Genomic DNA, 18187 nt, shown 5'->3' on the forward strand with positions numbered 1-18187 from the left:
CCAGTCTGGGCGACAGAGTGAGACTTCAACTCAAAAAAAAAAAAAAGCAAAGTTGCTATGCTTGAGGGACTCAGATGGGGACCTATTCTTGCCTTAGCCCTGCCCGCTAAGGGTTCCCTGCAAGGAAATCAAACTGAAAGGAGCAGAATGTTGTGAGACTATCACAGACTTAAATGTAAGGTGCCCAAGGTAATCTTTGTGTTATGCAAAAGGTGTCTGCAATAAGGAATTCAAAAAACTTAGACAAGGTCTCCTACTATTAATAAATCTGTAATCTTCCTAGAGAATAGTTAAATGCAGTATATCATAGAGTACTAAGTTGGTTCGGTCCAGAAAATCAGAAAGTAAAATTAAGGGAACTTCTCTTGAGAGTTTTAAGAGAAGTCGGTATTAAAACTGCTGGCCAGGATCGGTGGCTCACCTCTGTAATCCCAGCATTTTGGGAGACTGAGGCAGGAGAACTGCTTGAGCCTGGGAGTTTGAGACCGGAGTACGCAACATAGGGAGACCTCATCTCTACAAAAAATTTAAAGATTAGCCAGGTGGGGTAGCATGTGCCTATAGTCCCAGCTACTCAGGAGGCTGAGGTTGGAAGTATGGTCTGAGCCCAGGAGGTCTGGGCTGTAGTGAACCCTGATTGTGCCACTGCATTCCAGCCTGGAGTATAGTGAGACCACGACTCAAAAACAAAACAAAAAACCTCCTGAAATGTATGGTAACAGTAAGAGTGGCCAGAATATACTCATCTCTGTGCTAGGCCGGGCACAGTGACTCATGCCTGTAATCCCAGCACATTGGGCATTGGGAAGCTGAGGCAAGATTGCTTGAGACCATGAGTTCAAGACCAGCTTGGGCAACATAGTGAGACTCTTTCTACAAAAAAATTTTCTTTTTTAAAGCCAATGGATTTGTAGGGCAAGCCTGTTTATATCCCTGTGTGAAATAAATCTCAGTTCTTTGAAAGTCTTCATTTGCATTTTGGGTTTTTTTTTTTAGTCAGAGTCTCACTCTGTTGCCCAGGCTGGAGTGAAGTGGCATGCCCCAGGCCACTGCAGCCTGGACCTGCTGGGCTTAGGTGATCCTTCTGCCTCAGTCTTCCAAGTAGCTGGAACTATAGGTGGGCACCACCACACCCAGCTAATTTTTTGATTTATTGTAGAGATGAGGTCTCCAGTTTCCCAGGCTGGTCTCGAACCCCGGGACTCAAGCAATCCTCTCGCCTCCACCTCCCAAAGTACTGGAATCACAGGCATGAGTCACCGCGCCCAGCCCATTTGCCGTTTTTTAAATGCTGCTGCAAGGGTTACCCTTAGAGCACAACAGGGTTAGAGCAACAGATTCTTACTCCTACGCCGTCTGTGACTCTCTATGGGCCCGGCCTGTTCATCTACAGAACCTGAAAGTCTCACAGATCAAAAAAGTCCGGCTCCACATTGATGAAGCCATCCTGAAGTGTGATGCTGAGCGGATTAAGTTGGAGGCAGAGCGATTTGAGAACCTTCGTGAGATCGGGAACCTTCTGCACCCCTCCGTGCCCATCAGCAACGATGAGGTAGGCCGTGGGCAGCCAGGGGAGGCTGCCTGCGAGGCTGTCTCGGAGGGGGCAGGGCGGGAGGAGAGCCGTGAAACACTGACACTGTGTCAGAAGCAGCCCCTTTGTGTATTCCCTCTGCCCACCATGGAGACTCGCAGGAGTCAGATCCTTGCCTCACTGGGAAGGGGCAGAGACAGCAGGTAGGAGGAGACTCCTGGCACAGAAATCTCTTCTAAATAGGGCTGCTGTCCTCGGCTGCGTGTTGCCCGTGGTAGCGGGGAGTCTTGTGGGAGGGATCTGCTAAATCAACCTAACCCCCTCGCCTCCACCCTGCTGGGAGGCTGCAGGTTGAAGGGAAATCTGCATGATAAAAGTTTCCTGCGGAGCGGGCGCTTCCCTTGCACAAAGCTGCTCTGAGCCCGGCCTTTGTTCCCTGACACCCCAGCCGTGGTAGGGCCCATCTGTGCCTCTCTCATTCATTCCCTGGTGAACGTTAAACTCGCTGCAGGCTGGGGTGTGCAGGCGGCTGCAAGCACAAACCCATAGTAGACTCGAGGTCAGAGCTCTCTGTCCGCCCTCTGTGCCCCCAGGACCAATGAGAGCCTAGGAAAAAAAAATCTACATTCTCCTCCGCACCCCAGGCGATGCTGATTGTCTGGGGTGGGTTGTCCTTGTACAGGATTTCAGGAGTCATTTAAAAGGGTAAAAAAACTGAGAGAAGACTATAGATTTCTCGAAAAGTCAAGATTCCCAGTTGCATGACTAGAGTCGCTACTTGGACTTTGTATACAAGTATTATTTGTCTGTTGTGTAGCAAATTCCCTTCTCTCAGTGTACACAATGGCCACAAGCTAGGTTTGAGTTCAACGAAGGCTTCACAAACCTAGGTTGTTCCTAAACTGTGGTTTGGATAAACGGAGGTTGTAGAAATTAAGAAATCGTGTATCTTTCTCTCCTGGCCTTGTTCCCTTAGGATGCAGATAACAAAGTCGAGAGGATTTGGGGTGATTGTACGGTCAGGAAGAAGTACTCTCACGTGGACCTGGTGGTGATGGTAGATGGCTTTGAAGGAGAGAAGGGCGCCGTGGTGGCTGGGAGTCGGGGGTACTTCCTGAAGGTAAGCTTTGGGAACCAGTGGAGATAGGATTATCAAGAGGGCGTAACCTTTTTTTTTTTTTTTTGCAGAAAAATATAACCTACTTAAAGAGGCCCACACATCCACACCCGCCTTTTTGCAAATGTATTGGCAATTATATGCAACTCTCTCCCTGAAGCAAGAGACAGGCTCCCATAGAACAAAAGCCCCTAAGTGGTCCTCCATAATGAATATATATTTTGCTGACTGAATCAGAACAGTCTGTGCGTTTAAGGAGATCAGTATAATTTGACAGTCAGACAAGTAACAAAGGATCAAAACCCTCGGTGATCAGCACTATGGTAGAGTAGTCCAAGTGCTTTGAGAAGGGGAAAGAGAATTCTCCTAACAGTGTGCCTGGCTGATATGCCGGGCTTGGTGTTGAGAAATAATCTTGAGTCAGTCGTTGCAGTCCGTGATCTGTGTTGGCTCCCATGTGCCCCTAGGTTGTCCTGTTCTCTTGCTCCAGTTGCCTCTGAGTGTCACTTTCAGCATATGATCATGATGGTGAGAGAACCCAGTCACACAGCGAGGTATTTCTTTGTCTCTGCTCTGTAGGGGGTCCTGGTGTTTCTGGAACAGGCACTTATTCAGTACGCCCTTCGCACCTTGGGAAGTCGGGGGTACATGCCCATTTACACCCCGTTTTTCATGAGGAAGGAGGTCATGCAGGAGGTGGCACAGCTCAGCCAGTTTGATGAAGAGCTTTATAAGGTGAGTAGCTCCAAGCGGGTGTCAGAATGACTTTTTAAGTTCTGTAGCTGGCCGGGCTCAGTGGCTCAGTCTGTACTCCCAGCACTTTGGGAGGCCAAGGCAAATGAATTGCCTGAGCTCATGGGTTCGAGACCCACCTGGGCAACTTGGCGAGACATTGTCTTTACAATAAATAAATAAAAATTAACCAAGCGTGGTAGCACATGCCTGTAGTACCGGCTACTTGGAAGGCTGAGGCGGAAGGATCGCCGGAGCCCAGCAGGTTGAGGCTGTGGTGGTCGGAAGCATGCCACTATTCAGTCTGGGCAACAGAGTGAGATTCCAACTCAAAAAAAAAAAGTTGTGAAGCTTAACTTGAGTGACACAGTGCAGCACTGTCTGGTAAGACTTCCTGTGATTATGGAAATATTCCACATCTGTAACTCTTAACCTTAAAATGTGGTTCCATGCAACTGAGGAAGCAAACTTTTAAATTAATTTTTATTTAAGCAATCACTTGTGGCTAGTGGCTGCCATATTGGACAGTGCAGATACAGAGCCTCTTCTTTCTCCCAGGGTAAATCTGCATTATATATCTATTTCTTTTTAACTAGTAGTGGTTTGGGATTCAGTGTATTATATCTCTAAATTGAGCACACCTTAACACCAGGAGCTTGGAGAAGAAGCCCGTGTATTGGGTACTTGAACAAAAAGAAATTATAGTAGCGGCACGGGCCTCTCACCCGCTTCCATGTCCTCCTACTCCTGACTCCAGACCAGAAGCTTCCACAGTATAGGACATACTTGTGACTTCCAGTCTGTGGCTCCTTCTCAACCATGGACCATATCAGGGAGAGCCAGAGAACTCAAGTCAAGGTTCAGAATGCTGAACCACTGGCTTTGACACTGATGGTGGCACCTAGTCCGTGTCCAGCACTCTGGATTTCCCAAGCATCTCTGCTGACAGCTATCCACGTGGCAGTGACTTCTCCCTGTCCTTCTAGACTCTTGTGTTGAAAGTGGGGGCCTTCTGCTAGTTGGCTTATTTCTTCCCCTGACCCACATGGAGAAAGAGTTAAACCACTGTACTTGGGCCGTCTGATTAATCTTATGTAGGGAGATCAGTTTATTCATTAGAACCGTCTTTCCATGGGTCCTATTGGTAAGGTCAAAGTTTCGTTCTCATTCAGGGTGTCCTGGGAAATGAAATGCTCTCTCCAAACCGTGAGTGTTGGTGTGATCTCAGCCCCTTCCACTTCTTCCTTTCTTTCTTTTAATGAGGAGAGGAATCATGTCTCAGCTAAAACCTGTTTCACCTTTTCTCTTGTTTTCTACTTTCAACCCCTAACACTAATGGAAGTTTAGAAATACCCATTGCAGGTAACACTACGGAGAAACTTTGTGAAATATTACAAGAAATAACAGGTAGCTGCTGTTCCCTTTGTGTCCTGCACCTGCCATCTCCAGATGCTTCTTGGATTCACAGGCTGGAAAATCACAAGTTTTGATAGAAACCTCGCTGTAGTCATTCTCTATATGAATGAATGTAGCACTGCCCGGTAGAACTTTCTGCAGTTTTGGAAATGTTCTCAACCTGCACGAGCCAGCATGGTAACGCCAGCCACTTGTGGCCTGAGCACTCAAAATGTGGCTAGTGCAACCAAGGAACTAAATTTTAATTTAATTTTAATAGTTGTCTGTGACTAGTGGCTATTCCATGGACTTTCAGCCCTCGGGCTTTGCGGTATCATGCAAATTCCTGCTGTCAGGTAGCAAGGTCATTTTCTCATCTCCAAACACTGGCTCAGAAGAAGTTTTCTCCCCTACCTTTTTTTCTTTATTTCTTTATTTTTTTGAGACAGGGTGTCACTCTGTCACCCAGGCTGGAATGTGGTGGTGTGATCCTAGCTTACTGCCGCCTTGAACTCCTGGGCTCAAGGGATCCTCCTTCCTCAGACTCCTGAACTGCTAGGACTACAGGCATATATCAACAAGCCCAACCAGTTTGTATGTGTGTGTGTGTGTTGTGTGTATACACAGAGACAGGGTTCCACTATGTTGCCTAGGCTGATCTCTTGAGCTTCTGGTCTCAGGTGATTCTCCTGCCTTGGCCTCCTAAAGTGCTGGGATTACAGGTGTGAGCCACCATGCCTGGTTTTTAAAAATTATTAATGTAATGCAACATCACAGAAAATTTAGAAATGGCAGGGGAAATTATCATTGCCTTCATAGAATAATTGTTGTTTAAAAATATTCTTTTTGGGATCTTTTTCATACCTATTTTCATATACGTACCAGAATATACACAGGTTGCCTTTTTTTTTTTTTTCTTTTGAGTTGTAGTCTCACTCTTTCACCCAGGCTGGAGTACAGTGACACGCTCATGGCCACCACAGCCTCGACCTGCTGGGCTCAGGCAGTCCTTCTACCTCAGCCTTCCAGGTAGCTGGAACTACAGGCGTGCACCATCACACCCAGTTCCTTTTTTTTTCTTTTTCTATTTATTGTAGAGACGATGTCTTGCCAAGTTGCCCAGTCTAGTCTCGAAGTCCTGAGCTCAGGCAGTCCTTTCGCCTCCACCTCCCAAAATGCTGGGATTAGAGGCATGAGCCATTGTGCCCAGCATGTTGCCTTTTTACTTAGCATGATGTCAAAAGCCTTCTTTTATATTCTTACATGATCTTCATAAGCTTTTTTTTGAGTTGGAGTCTCACTCTGTCACCCAGACTGGAGGGCAGTAGTGGCCGCTCCCAGCCACCACAGCCTCGACCTGCTGGGCTCCAGCAATCCTTCCGCCTCAGCCTTCCAAGTAGCCGGAATTACAGGCGCGCGCCACCACGCCCGGCTGATTTTTTTATTTATTGTAGAGATGAGGGCTCGCCAAGTTGCCCAAGCGGGTCTCAAACCCGCGGACTCAGGCAATCCACTCACCTCAGCCTCCCAAAGGCGCGGGATTACAGGCTGAGCCACCGAGCCCAGCCATAATCATTTTTAATGGTTGTGTACATTGTTTAAGGATTATAACGACTCAACTAATCCAGAAGCACCAAGAAAGCAGAGACTGTCTCATTTTGCCCTGCATTAGCAAAAAGGACTTGGCATTTAGTAAATGCCTCACAAACATTTGTCAAATGGATTATTTTATATTGCTACTAGCACAGGCTTACTGCACACCTGCCAGCATTGGCCATTATACATCTGTTTTTTGTTTTTTTTTGTTTTTTTTAAGTCAAGGTCTCACTCTGTCGCCCAGGCTGGAGTGCAGTGGCACCATTATGACTCACTGCAGCTTCAACCTCCTGGGCTTATGCAGTCCTTCTGCCTCAGCCTTCTGGGTAGCTGGGACTATAGGCACACAACAACATGCCCAGCTAGTTTTTAAATTTTTTGTAGAGATGAGGTCTCACTATATTGCTTAGGCTGGTCTCAAATTCCTGGGCTCAAGCTATCCTTCTGCCTCAGCCTCCCAAAGTGCCGGCGTTATAGGCATGAACCACTGCACCCAGCCCCACTATATATCATTCATAAAGGTCATCAAGGTTTTCTTGATTAACTCATTCATAACCGCTGACATGGATTTACGCCATTCCAAAGTCTGTTCTTGGTTGCTGCTGACATGAATTTACCTCATCGTGGAAGACTGTCTTTTTGGGTTTATAATCCGAATAAAAATACAAAGTCCGGAATGCTAGTTGGAGTGGTATCTGAGGCAAATACTGGATATGTCTGCAACCTTCAGCTGTATTGTGAAAAAGGTGACAGTTTAGAAAAGACCATTTCACTTGTGCTTAATGACAGAAGTTTGTGGCAACTGGCTTCAGATTTTATTTTTACTTGCTCTTGGTAGTAGGAAAGTGAAAAATTTGCCAGTCGTGAATGTGTTAAGTGAAAACTATTTTTTCCTCTTAATTTACATTTCTTTGATTTCTATCAGGCATTCCCCCCTCCCCCACCTGCCTTTTTGTTGGGGGTTTTTTTTGTTGTTTTTTTTTTTAAGTCCAGTCTAATGCTGTTGCCCAGGCTGGAGTGCAGTGGCAAAGTTATGGCTCATGACAACCTCAACCTCCTGAGCTCAGATGATCCTTCTGCCTCAGCCTCCTGAGTATTTGGGACTACAGGCATGCAACACCATGCCCAGCTAATTTTTTTTGTAGAGATGAGGTCTCATTGTGCTGCCCAGGCTTGTCCTGAACTCTCGGGGTCAAGCAGTCCTCCCTCCTTGGCCTCCCAGTGTGCTGGGATTGCAGGCATGAGTCACCACACCCAGCCTAGGGACCCTATTTTGGACAACCCATTTTCTTTCCTGTGTTTTTAGCATTCCTTCCCCACTCCCAGGCAGCAAATAAAACTCTTCCTGTCCCACCACTCATTTTCCTTGTGGTTTCTTGTTCTAGCCGAGGTCCCCTCCTCACCGTTAACCAGTGTGGGTCCCTCCTTCCACAGGTGATCGGCAAAGGCAGCGAAAAGTCCGACGACAACTCCTTTGACGAGAAGTACCTGATAGCCACCTCAGAGCAGCCCATCGCTGCCCTGCACCGGGACGAGTGGCTCCGGCCGGAGGACCTGCCCATCAAGTACGCCGGCCTGTCCACCTGCTTCCGGCAGGAGGTGGGCTCCCATGGCCGCGACACGCGTGGCATCTTTCGAGTCCATCAGTTTGAGAAGGTGAGTGGACGGTCAGGGTGAGGAGAGGCGCCTTCTGTCTATGCAGAGTGGTGTGAGGAGAGGCGGGACATGTGTCACTCAGGCCCACCCTGGCTCTGGCTTCCTCCCGTTGCCACATCAGCGTTTCTGGGGGAGAGCCTGGGAAGTACACGGTGGAGTGGCCTGGAGTCCAGACTCTGGAACCGGGCCACTGATCCACTGCTTTCCAGCTGGGTAGCACTGGACAAGTTGCATAACTTCTCTGTGTTCAGTCTCTGCCTCCGCATGAGGAAGAGAATAATAATCGTGCCTGCCCAGCAGGCCTGCTGTGAGGGTTACCCTAGTCAGGATGCACAGCATTCAGAACAGTGGCTGGCACGTCTCTGGGCTCTTCATGTCAGTGTTCTTGCACTAATTCACTGAGAGCCAGACCCTGTTGCTGGGGCCCAGCTGTGCCTGTGAGCAGTTCTCCGTTGCAAGGGTGTCTCCCCCATCAGTCCCTCATCCACCCCATCCCATTGTCACCTTGGTCCCTTTCTGCAGATTGAACAGTTCGTGTATGCATCCCCCCACGACAACAAGTCCTGGGAGATGTTTGAAGAGATGATTACCACCGCAGAGGAGTTCTACCAGTCTCTGGGCATTCCTTACCACATCGTGAACATCGTCTCAGGTATGGGACCTGAGGCCTCGCCTCAGCCTCCCTCCCCCGCCTCCCACGGACCCCATCCTCACCAGCCGAGCTGCCACACCAAGAAAGAGCTCCTGATGCAACTCATTGCCCACATTAATTAAAATATCACACTCTTCCCACTTGGGAATATTTGGTGATAAGAATATCTGGGTGTGATTTCACTTCTGGGGACAGGACGTGAATTAAAGAATTCTCCAGGCTCGCTAAAGGTCAGCCCTCTGAAATCCCATCCATCCTTCACGAATTCTAGGGGTTTTTCCTTTCAGGTTCTTTGAATCACGCTGCCAGCAAGAAGCTTGACCTGGAGGCCTGGTTTCCGGGCTCGGGAGCCTTCCGTGAGTTGGTCTCATGTTCTAATTGCACGGATTATCAGGCTCGCCGGCTCCGAATCCGATATGGGCAGACCAAGAAGATGATGGACAAGGTAGATGGCCCCCAGGGAGGTGGGGAGTGGGGCCTTCGGTGCACAGTACATCCACTTGGCTTCTCGGCCCTTGGGGTACACGAGCTCCCAGCATCAGGGGAAAATCAGGGCTTCTCAGTCTAGACCAAAAAAGGCGTCTGAAGACGACTTCTTCCCAGTGAGGACTGAGTCCTTTTAGCTAGAAACCTGACTAGCTCTGTTCTATAAGGTAATTCTAGCTTTTCTCTTTTTGGCTTTGTTTCTCTTAACTCCAGAGAAAGAATAATCTCCATTTATCTACACAGAACAAGTTGAAGGCTATGTCTTCCTTCTTCTCACCCAAGAAGGTCTGGGTTGTAAGCTTATCTCTTCAAACCTGATTGCCAGGCCCTCTTGCAAGTCAGGCTTGACAGGGTGACAGGAGAGGCTACAGCAGTCGTATTTCCCTTCCCTCCAAGGGCCTAACTCCTCCAAATACTAGAACTCACCACTTGACACTCACGGAGACATGAGGAGTCTTTCTGGAGTTATCTGACAGGCAGAAAATACCAAGCAATTCAAGTTCAGGAAAAAGGCGCTCGTGGGTGGAACTCACCACTGAGATTTGGGTAGTGGTCACTGGGGGCCTGTGGTCGAGGGCCAGTTCCTGGTCATTGGTGGCACCAGCCGAGAGCGGAGCCTCACCTTCCCTCTGGGAACCTCTCTCCCAGGTGGAGTTTGTCCACATGCTCAATGCCACCATGTGTGCCACCACGCGCACCATCTGCGCCATCCTGGAGAACTACCAGACGGAGAAGGGCGTTATCGTGCCTGAGAAATTGAAGGAGTTCATGCCGCCAGGTACGCCCCCAGCGTGGCTCCTCTCCTCGCTTTTCTGTCTTCACTCTCTTCTGAATAGCAGGCCCTGCGGGAGGTACCAAGTCTTGTGCTGCCACAGTCCCTGGAACTCTGTGCCCTCTATTGCGGGCAGTGCAGGGGCCCCGGTCGAGAGAGTAGCCAGTGCAGGTATGGCATGTAAATGCTACAAAGTTCAGGCTAGGGAAGAAATGAATAGACAAAACCAGTGCCTATCAAGGGACCCTCGGCTCAAAGGGCCCATTGTCCTATTGGGTTCTCCCCAGAGGTCCTCGGGCTTTGACGCTCTGAGAAACAGTCAGTCATTTGTGGGTTTTCCCCCCAGGACTCCAAGAACTGATCCCCTTTGTGAAGCCTGCGCCCATCGACCAGGAGCCGTCGAAGAAGCAGAAGAAGCAACACGAGGGCGGCAAAAAGAAAGCAGCCGCGAGAGAAGTCACCCTGGAAAACCGGCTGCAGAACATGGAGGTCGCCGATGCCTGAGCATCCTGCCCCGCTGGCCAGGCTCTCGTGTCTGGCCACCAGGGTCGCGGGGCCTGCCCCAAGCAGGGGAGCCCAGCACCCACTCGTCTTCCTGCCCCCCTCTGACTGCACAGCCGAAAGGGAACAGTCTGCCACATAGACACAGATGTCCCCATCTCCTCGCATGGGCACAGGAGCTGACCGTGATGACTGATGCAACCCTGTAATAAAGCGTCTCGGGAGGGCTTGCGACGCTTCCTCAGTCTTCTTCCTGGGGCTTGAGCCTGTTGCCACTGACAGTTCCCCTTGATCCTTCTGCTTTTCCTTCCAGTTAAGGCTGCCCCCTGCGTTTAGCAAGTCAGAGAGCCTTTGAGCTGGTGGTGAGGGCAGGGGAGCACTTGGCACAGGCTCAGCCGGGAGTCTCAGGCACATAGGCTTCAGGGTAGGGCCCAGGACCCTTCTCTGTTATCCGTTCCCGTAAGCACAGAGGTAGGGCTGACTTAGAAACCGGGACTGACGGAAAAGGCTCTTCGTGCTTCCGTTCTCTGGGAAGGGCTCTTTGAAAAGGGGAGGTTGTGTCTAATCCAGAAGAGGCTTCGCTTAAGAGCGCGGGTCGAGGGCTTATTCACAGTGGCTCCTCTGTCTGGCATCTCAGATGGGGAGACCGACCGCACAGCAGCTTGTTGCTGCAACTCCAGGGGACCAAGATGGCCGGCAGGGCAGGGCGGGGCAGAGAAAGTGTCTGATCCTGTGGAGCCCTCCCTGTGGCCCTAATAGCCAGGTCTCCCTTTCTCCCGGAGAGTGATGTTTAGGCTCCTTATTTACTTGCTGCCTTTCATCTGCAATCGACAAGCCCTTATTTTAATAACACCTTATGTCAGTTTGGGGCTTCTCTCCTTGCAGGCTGAAATACCCCCTGTCGATGGTCTCTTTTATCTTAGTGGCAGTCCCAGGAGGTAGGGTGGGGACATGATTATACCTGTGCCTCCCACGGAACACAAGAAGACGAGGTGGGGAGGGAGACAGGCAACCTGGCCAGGCGGGAGTCCGGAGGCCTGACTCCTCCACGGTGCCCGCCGAAGGTTGCTGCCTGGGAGGTCGAGAGGGGGAATCGGACCTCACCTCAGCTTCCTTAGTCCAAGCAGCGACTTCCTGGGGCCTGCTGGAGCTCGCTGCCAAGGAAAGGGGTCACAGGCTTGGTGTTCCACTGGGCCTTTGGACCAGTCCTGTTTGTCTTGCTGCTGGAAACCCTCGAAACGGGGCTGCCTGAAAGAGTGACCATAGTGGCTCTCTTGCCTTGCCTGACTTGACATCTGGGGCCCCAGGGGAGGCTTAAGCAGCCCACCTGGCCCAGCCCACTGTCCTCAGCTCTGGGGTAACAAAGTGCGGGGGTGGGGCCGTCCTGTTTGTCATTCCGAAGCACCAGAAACTCACTTTCCTGTGGTCTCAACTATTCGTTTGAAGAAAGGCAGCTCACGCTGCACGTAGGAGGCTGTTTTTACCCCATCCCCTGCCCTCATTCCAGAAGCCCGTTGGAGGTGTTGAGATGGCCCTGACCTCCGCCATCTCCCACTCTGCTGTAGCCTTAGCTCCACAGCGCCCCCTCTGCTCCGTGCTCCTGCACTCCTTGGCTGCTGGGACCCGTGGGCTCTGCTTCTCACCAGGGCCTTGAAAGCTGGGGCTCTGAGCCCTGGAGACCCCAGCCTGCTTGTGGCTCTCGGCATCCCTGCACTAGCTGACTTGCTTTCTCCTCACCCGGCAAGTGTTCTGGAGTGTTCTGGAGCCTGGGCTCTCCTCTGCCTCGTGCAGAGACCCTCCTGCTCCTTGTGCCGGCCTTCCTCTGCCTGGGTGGGAACTGGCCTGAGAGCCTGGCTGGGACGACTTCTGTGTGGACAGATGGATCTGTGAACAGAACGTACACCCCCTGCTTCCTGAAACCAGAAGCGAGAAAACAGCCAGCGGCAGTGAAGGCAGAGGCGTGTGTGGCAGGGTCCCTCCCCCAGGTCAGGAGGACATGGGCAGGGGGACACGTTTACAGAGGGCCTGCCCTGGGCCATGCAGCAGTAGGAGCAGGGGCTACAGAAAGAATAGGACACAGGGCTAGCTTTCAAAGGACTCAGTCTCAGGAAAGGTGTGGCCCACCTTCCTCCAGAGGGAGCCGAAAACAAGACTCCTTCCCTGCCTGCAGTGGCGGGATGGGGCTGACGCAAGCCTTGCTTAGGAAGGGCTGACCCACCTGGAAGCTGAGCAGTTGGGAACAGGCCCAGGTAGCCTTGACTCCACCCTGCCAGTTGCCTCCGCAGCCCACAGCGGATGCCCTCATCCCAGGCGCCTTGGCCTGCCCCATCTCCAATCTCAGCCACCCAGGTTACCTCAGTTAGCAAACAACCTCCAGAGGCCTGGGGGGATGAGTCAGAGCCCTGGGTCCCTCACAGGCCCTCAGTTCCCACACCCAGAAATTCAGGCGCAAGGTGCAGGTCTGGGTGCTTTAAGCAAGAGCGTGAGGAGGTGCTGGGACCAGGTGTCTGCCTCCACCAAGAGACAACTGGAAGCCAGGCTTCTAGAGAGATTCTAAAGAGGCTGGTAACTGCGGGAGCCAGTATGAGGCTCAGGGGTCTGACTGAGCTCAGCCGGGTGGGGCAGTGCATCCCCCAAGCACTGAAGCCTCATCTGGGGCCCTGACACTCTCCCTGCGACCCGCTTCCCTTCCCAGAAGCTCTCCTGGTTTACCTGGTCCAGAATGTGCCCTCTCCCCCAGCCCACACACCTCCCACGGGGACCTGGGGCGCCCTGGCTGAGCTCCCGGATGAGTCTGACTCTGCCGGGCAGAGCTGGGATGTGCCCCAGAGCAATGCGCTGCATGTCAGAGCCTGTGCCAGGGTGAGGGGCCTGCCTGCTCCCCCACTTACCTCCCAGCCTGGGGCTCCCCAACAGCTCCTTCCAGACACGCAAAAGCGGGGTGCAGCCTGCTGGGCCGGGCCCTTGTGGGTGCCGCCCCCCTCCCCGCCTCTGACATCGCCCTTTTAAGAACCCTCCCGGCGGGGGCGCGTGGGGGTGCTGCAGGCTGGTGCCTTTGCCAGCCCGCAATGTGCGGTCCCCATGGACCCGCCGCAAAGGGAACCCTGACTCTGGTTCCCCACCTGTGCGTCTGGGACCTTCAGGACAGAGGAGAGGGGTCCCAGCGGACTCTGAGAGAGCCCCTTGTTCCGCAGGGGAAGGTCCTCTCCAACTGGCTGGTTCACGAGCCCTGCATTTTGGAGAGCATCCCTGTCCCCGTCCCCTGTCCCTCTGTAAGACCGAGCTTCTCACCCCCTCCACAAACCTACTGTCCGATGGTTTATTTTCTGGAGGTGTAAATTGCTGATGAGACAGTATGGCCCTCCTGGGAGATGTGTTTTTTAAACGCTGAAGAAACTGAAGCATTACGCTCCCGTTTAGAATAGCCTTGTCCTTCCCTCCTTCCATCTTGGCTCAGAGAGAAAAAAAAATTTTTTTTTTAACTTTCTCCACAACCAGCTCTTGTCTGCATGTGCCCTGGACGCCCGTGTCCCCGAGTCCTTGTCCCCGAGGGAGCTCTCCTGAATCGCCCCCACTCTGTAGGGCCTGCTCCCAGGGTCCCCATCTCCTGCCTCTCCAGTCAAATTGCAATCCGTCTGGCGCCCTTCCCTCGAAGACAAATGAACAGCGGACACCCCCAGGCTGTCCCCTCACTAGCATTCCTGCCCCCCCCCGACTCCCCACGCCCCCAGAGAGAAGGCGGAATGTTCCAGGGACCTGCACAAGGGCATGGGAGAAGGCCTGAGTGGCTGGAGGACCAGGGCCACGGTGAGTTGAGGCTGGAGGAGAAGGAAGGGCGAGGAGTTGGCACCCCCAAATGCTCGTTCTTGGGGGTTCCGGCCTGGCCGTGCCCTTTTTCTGTGTGCTCCGACCTCCACATGTGGGCCTCTCAAGTCACCTCACTTGGGCACTTTTGATCACTCCAACACACACCCTGAGCGCCACCGGCGTCTCAAACCCAGAAGCTCAGAGTCTAAATCCGGTTCTGACCCTGCACCCCCACCCCTACCCCAAAACTCAGGCATGGCAAGCAGCCAGCTGGGAGTCACCCCGGGCACCTCTCTCCTCTTCATCCCCAGCAGCCAGTCTGTCGCCATCACCCAGGTTGCCCCCCTGACGCCCGTGTCTCAGCCCCAAAGCAGGCTCGTCTCTCCTCCTGGGCCCTTACGGCCGCCTCCACACTGATCTCCCGGACCGGGTTCCTCCCTCAGTGCAGCCTCCTCACTGCACCAGAGGAGTCCGCCAGATGGCACAGCCGTGACCGTCCCTTCCCTGCCAAAGCACTTCAGATGGCTCCTCTCAACTCACACAATCCAGACTTCTCAGCCGGGGTCCAGGCTCATTACTGAGTGGCCCCAGTGCAGAGTGACGGGCTCTCTGCTCTCCCCAACCCCATCAGCCCCCTCAACGCCCCGGCCTCCAGCACTGACCATGCGTCACGCCCCTCTCCGCATTTGCTCTTGCTGGCCCCTCTGCCCAGATGTCTTTTCCTTCTGCCTGTTTACAGAATTCTTCCTTCCTCTTCAAGATGGCTTAAATGCCACCTTCTTTAAAAAGCCTTCCCTGACTCCTCCACCCCCACACAAGAATATTAGTGAATATAGCTCTGCAACAGTCTTGGTCTCTGTGTGAGACTGGCTGTCCCTTGAGGCCGTGGCTTACCCATATACCTCTCACGCCCTGACACCTGGTCCCTGGCCACTGAGCCCCGTGGCTGGAGCATGGAAGGGCTGGACAGGGGCTTCCTCCTCAGCCTGCTCTGACAGCCTTAATCACCAAGCTTTTGCAGATGTTGCCTTGAGATTTGCTGCTCGAAGCTCAGCCCCAGGTTCTACCCACTCCCCACAGTATGCTCAGGGGCTGAAAATGATCCCAGTTGGATCTTAGATCAAGTCAGCCTCATCGTGGAATGCTGCGCCTGTTAGCCACACTGGACACACAGTGTTGGCACTGCAGCTGGAACCGAGTGCTAGGATAAGGCATCCACTGCCATATTTTAACTAGTCCCAAAGAAAGTCTCTCTAACAGGCATGAGACATCAACATCAAGCCTACTAACCTGGCTGCAGCTGGCATCAGGAATACAGTTTTGTGGTGAAAGTAAATGAGTTCAGAGATGCCCTCAGAGCAGCCTGAAGACCCAGCTGGCCTGCCCAATGGTGGCTCCAGGCATGAAGTGACATCTGGTCACCCCTCTCTGCCATCCATCCATCCACCTGTTCTCCATTCATGTATATTTTCATTTGACCCATATTTACCGAGGCCCCGTGCAAGGGGCTAGGTATTCAAGACACTTGTGTCCACTCTGGGCCCAGAGCTTACTGCTAGTAGATAAGACAGATATTAACTAAATACATGAACACGTAAATACTGCATGTAACTACAAATTGTCTTATGTGCCAGGAAGGTGGGGGCATTTGAGACTGCCATGTTCACCACCTGGAAGGAAGCTAGCGGTCCAGGACAGAGTGAGGGGGAGGAGGAAGAGGAGGCTGGGCCGATCCACAACAGGCTTTGTGGATCAACATAAGGAAGCTGCATTTTATTCAAGGTGCAACAGAAGCCCAGTGCAGGACTCACAGAAAGAGTGACGCACTCAGATCAAGGCTTTGCCATGTTACTTTGAAGGACACCATAGGGGTCCTGGAATCAGATAAACCCAGAATGTGGCAACTCAACAAGAAAGCTACCCTAGACACTCCAGTCAGTATTACTGAAAAAGAAAGGAAAAAGAGGAGAAAAAAAGGAAAGAAAATGAAGCGATTGTGACCAAATGTAATCCACGAACTTCTGAATTGAAAACAGCAGCTGCTGGGTGCAGTGGCTCACGCCTGTAATCCCAACACTTTGAGAGGCAGAGGCGAGAGGATTGCCTGAGCTCACAGGTTTGAGACCAGCCTGGGCAACTTGGCGAGACCTCATCTCTACAATAAATAAAAAAAATTAGTGGGGCATGGTGGCGGGTGCCTGTCCTTCCAGCTACTTGGATGGCTGAGGCAGAGGGATCACCTGAGTCCAGCAGGTCAAGGCTGTGGTGGCTGTGAGTGTGCCACTACACTCCAGCCTGGGCGACAGAGTGAGACTCCAACTCAAAAACAAAAAACAAAAACCAAAAAACTGAGAGAGAAAGCAGTGTCAACAATGATTGAATATGAATGAATCCAGGGACTGAGCACAGTGGCTCACGTCTGAAATCCAAGCACTTTGGAGGGCTGAGGCAGGAGAATCGCTTTAGGCCATGAGTTCAAGGCCAGCTGGTCTGGAAGACACAGCAAGACCCATCTCTACAAAAGATTTAAAAATTAGCTAGGGTGTGCATTTGTAGTCCCAGCTGCTTAGGAGGCTGAAGACACAGGAGGATTGCTTGAGCTCAGGAATTTGAGGCTGCAGTGAGCTATGGTTGCATTACCGTACTCCAGTCTGGGACATAGGGTAAGTCCCCGACAAACAAAACAAAACAAAACAAACCACCCAATTATTGACTCTAGCAGGAGGGTGTCTGGGTATTCATTATACCATTTTTCAATGTTTCTGAATGGTTGAAATTTTCCAAAATAAAAAATTGAGGGAGCTTTAAAATTTTTATTTATTTATTTATTATTATTTTTTGAGTTGGAGTTTCACTCTGTTGCCCAGACTGGAGTGCAGTGGCATACTCACGGCCACTGCAGTCTCAACCTGCTGGACTCATATGATCCTTCTGCCTTAGCCTTCCAAGTAGCTGGAACTATAGGCATGCCCGGCTAACTTTTTTGTTGTTGTTGTTGTTGTTGTAGATGACAAGGTCTCGCCAACTTGCCCAGGCTGGTCTCAAACCCCTGGACTCTGGCAATCCTCTCGCCTCAACCTCCCAAAGTGCTGGGGTGACACGTGTGAGCCACCACGCCCAGCTAAGATTTTTTTTTAAACCTAAAAGAGTTTATTAGTTTAAACACATGTATATTACTTTGGCTGCTGGGTGGATACTGGTTTGGAGGGGAAATGACCCCATGAAGAATCCATAAAACCCTGACTGAGTAACCTCCCCCATGGCAGTCTGGAGCAGGGGATGGAGAAACAAGCGTGTCTCCCCCAAGTACCCAAGGAGCACACGCTCTAGCCTTGAAGAAAGTGGGGAGCAGTGAGACCAGTGTGGACAGAAAAATGATCAGGTTTCTGGCTCACCCCCATCTCCTGGCTCCTGGTCCCTTCACCCCACCCCTCACAGGCCAGGGACCCCACATCGCCACGTTCTCGCCTTCCCATTTCTGTGCCCTGTATAAAGTAGCATGGAGGCCGGGCATAGCAGCTGACGCCTATAATCCCAACATCTTGGGAGGCTGAGATGGGAGGGTTGCTTAAATCCAGGAGTTCGAGACCAGCCTGAGCAACATAGTGAGAGCTTGTCTCTACCAACAAACAAAACAAATAAAAAAACTCAGCCGGGCTTGGTGGCTCTGCCTGTAATCCCGTGCCTTTGGGAGACTGAGGTGAGTGGATTGCCTGAGCCCGCGGGTTCGAGACCCGCCTGGGCAGCGAGACCTCATCTCTATAATTAAAAAAAAAAAAAAAAAAAATCAGCCTGGCGTGGTAGCGCGCATCTGTAATTCCAGCTACTCGGAAGGCTGAGGTGGAAGGATCGCCAGAGCCCAGCGGGTCGAGGCTGCGGTGGCCGGGAGCGGCCACTGCACTCCAGTCTGGGCGACGGAGTGAAACTCCAACCCAAAAAAAA

The 18187-nt window shown here is 51.8% G+C and overlaps 1 protein-coding gene across 1 annotated transcript in view; it reads left to right on the top strand.

Moving 5' to 3' along the window:
* LOC103256891 (serine--tRNA ligase, cytoplasmic) overlaps positions 1-10677 on the top strand; it is an 11249-nt gene extending 572 nt beyond the window's left edge. The window contains exons 2-9 of the mRNA XM_008054664.1: positions 1394-1552; positions 2508-2651; positions 3228-3383; positions 7806-8027; positions 8550-8679; positions 8967-9124; positions 9814-9943; positions 10284-10677. Coding sequence (XP_008052855.1) covers positions 1394-1552; positions 2508-2651; positions 3228-3383; positions 7806-8027; positions 8550-8679; positions 8967-9124; positions 9814-9943; positions 10284-10441 — 1257 coding nt within the window. The 3' untranslated portion in view covers positions 10442-10677. The remainder of the gene's footprint in view (positions 1-1393; positions 1553-2507; positions 2652-3227; positions 3384-7805; positions 8028-8549; positions 8680-8966; positions 9125-9813; positions 9944-10283) is intronic.
* Positions 10678-18187: the final 7510 nt, after the last annotated feature.

This window comes from Carlito syrichta, unplaced genomic scaffold (genome assembly GCF_000164805.1).
Source record: "Carlito syrichta isolate Samal-C Ts95f unplaced genomic scaffold, Tarsius_syrichta-2.0.1 Scaffold297479, whole genome shotgun sequence".
Taxonomy (NCBI): Eukaryota; Metazoa; Chordata; class Mammalia; order Primates; family Tarsiidae; genus Carlito; species Carlito syrichta.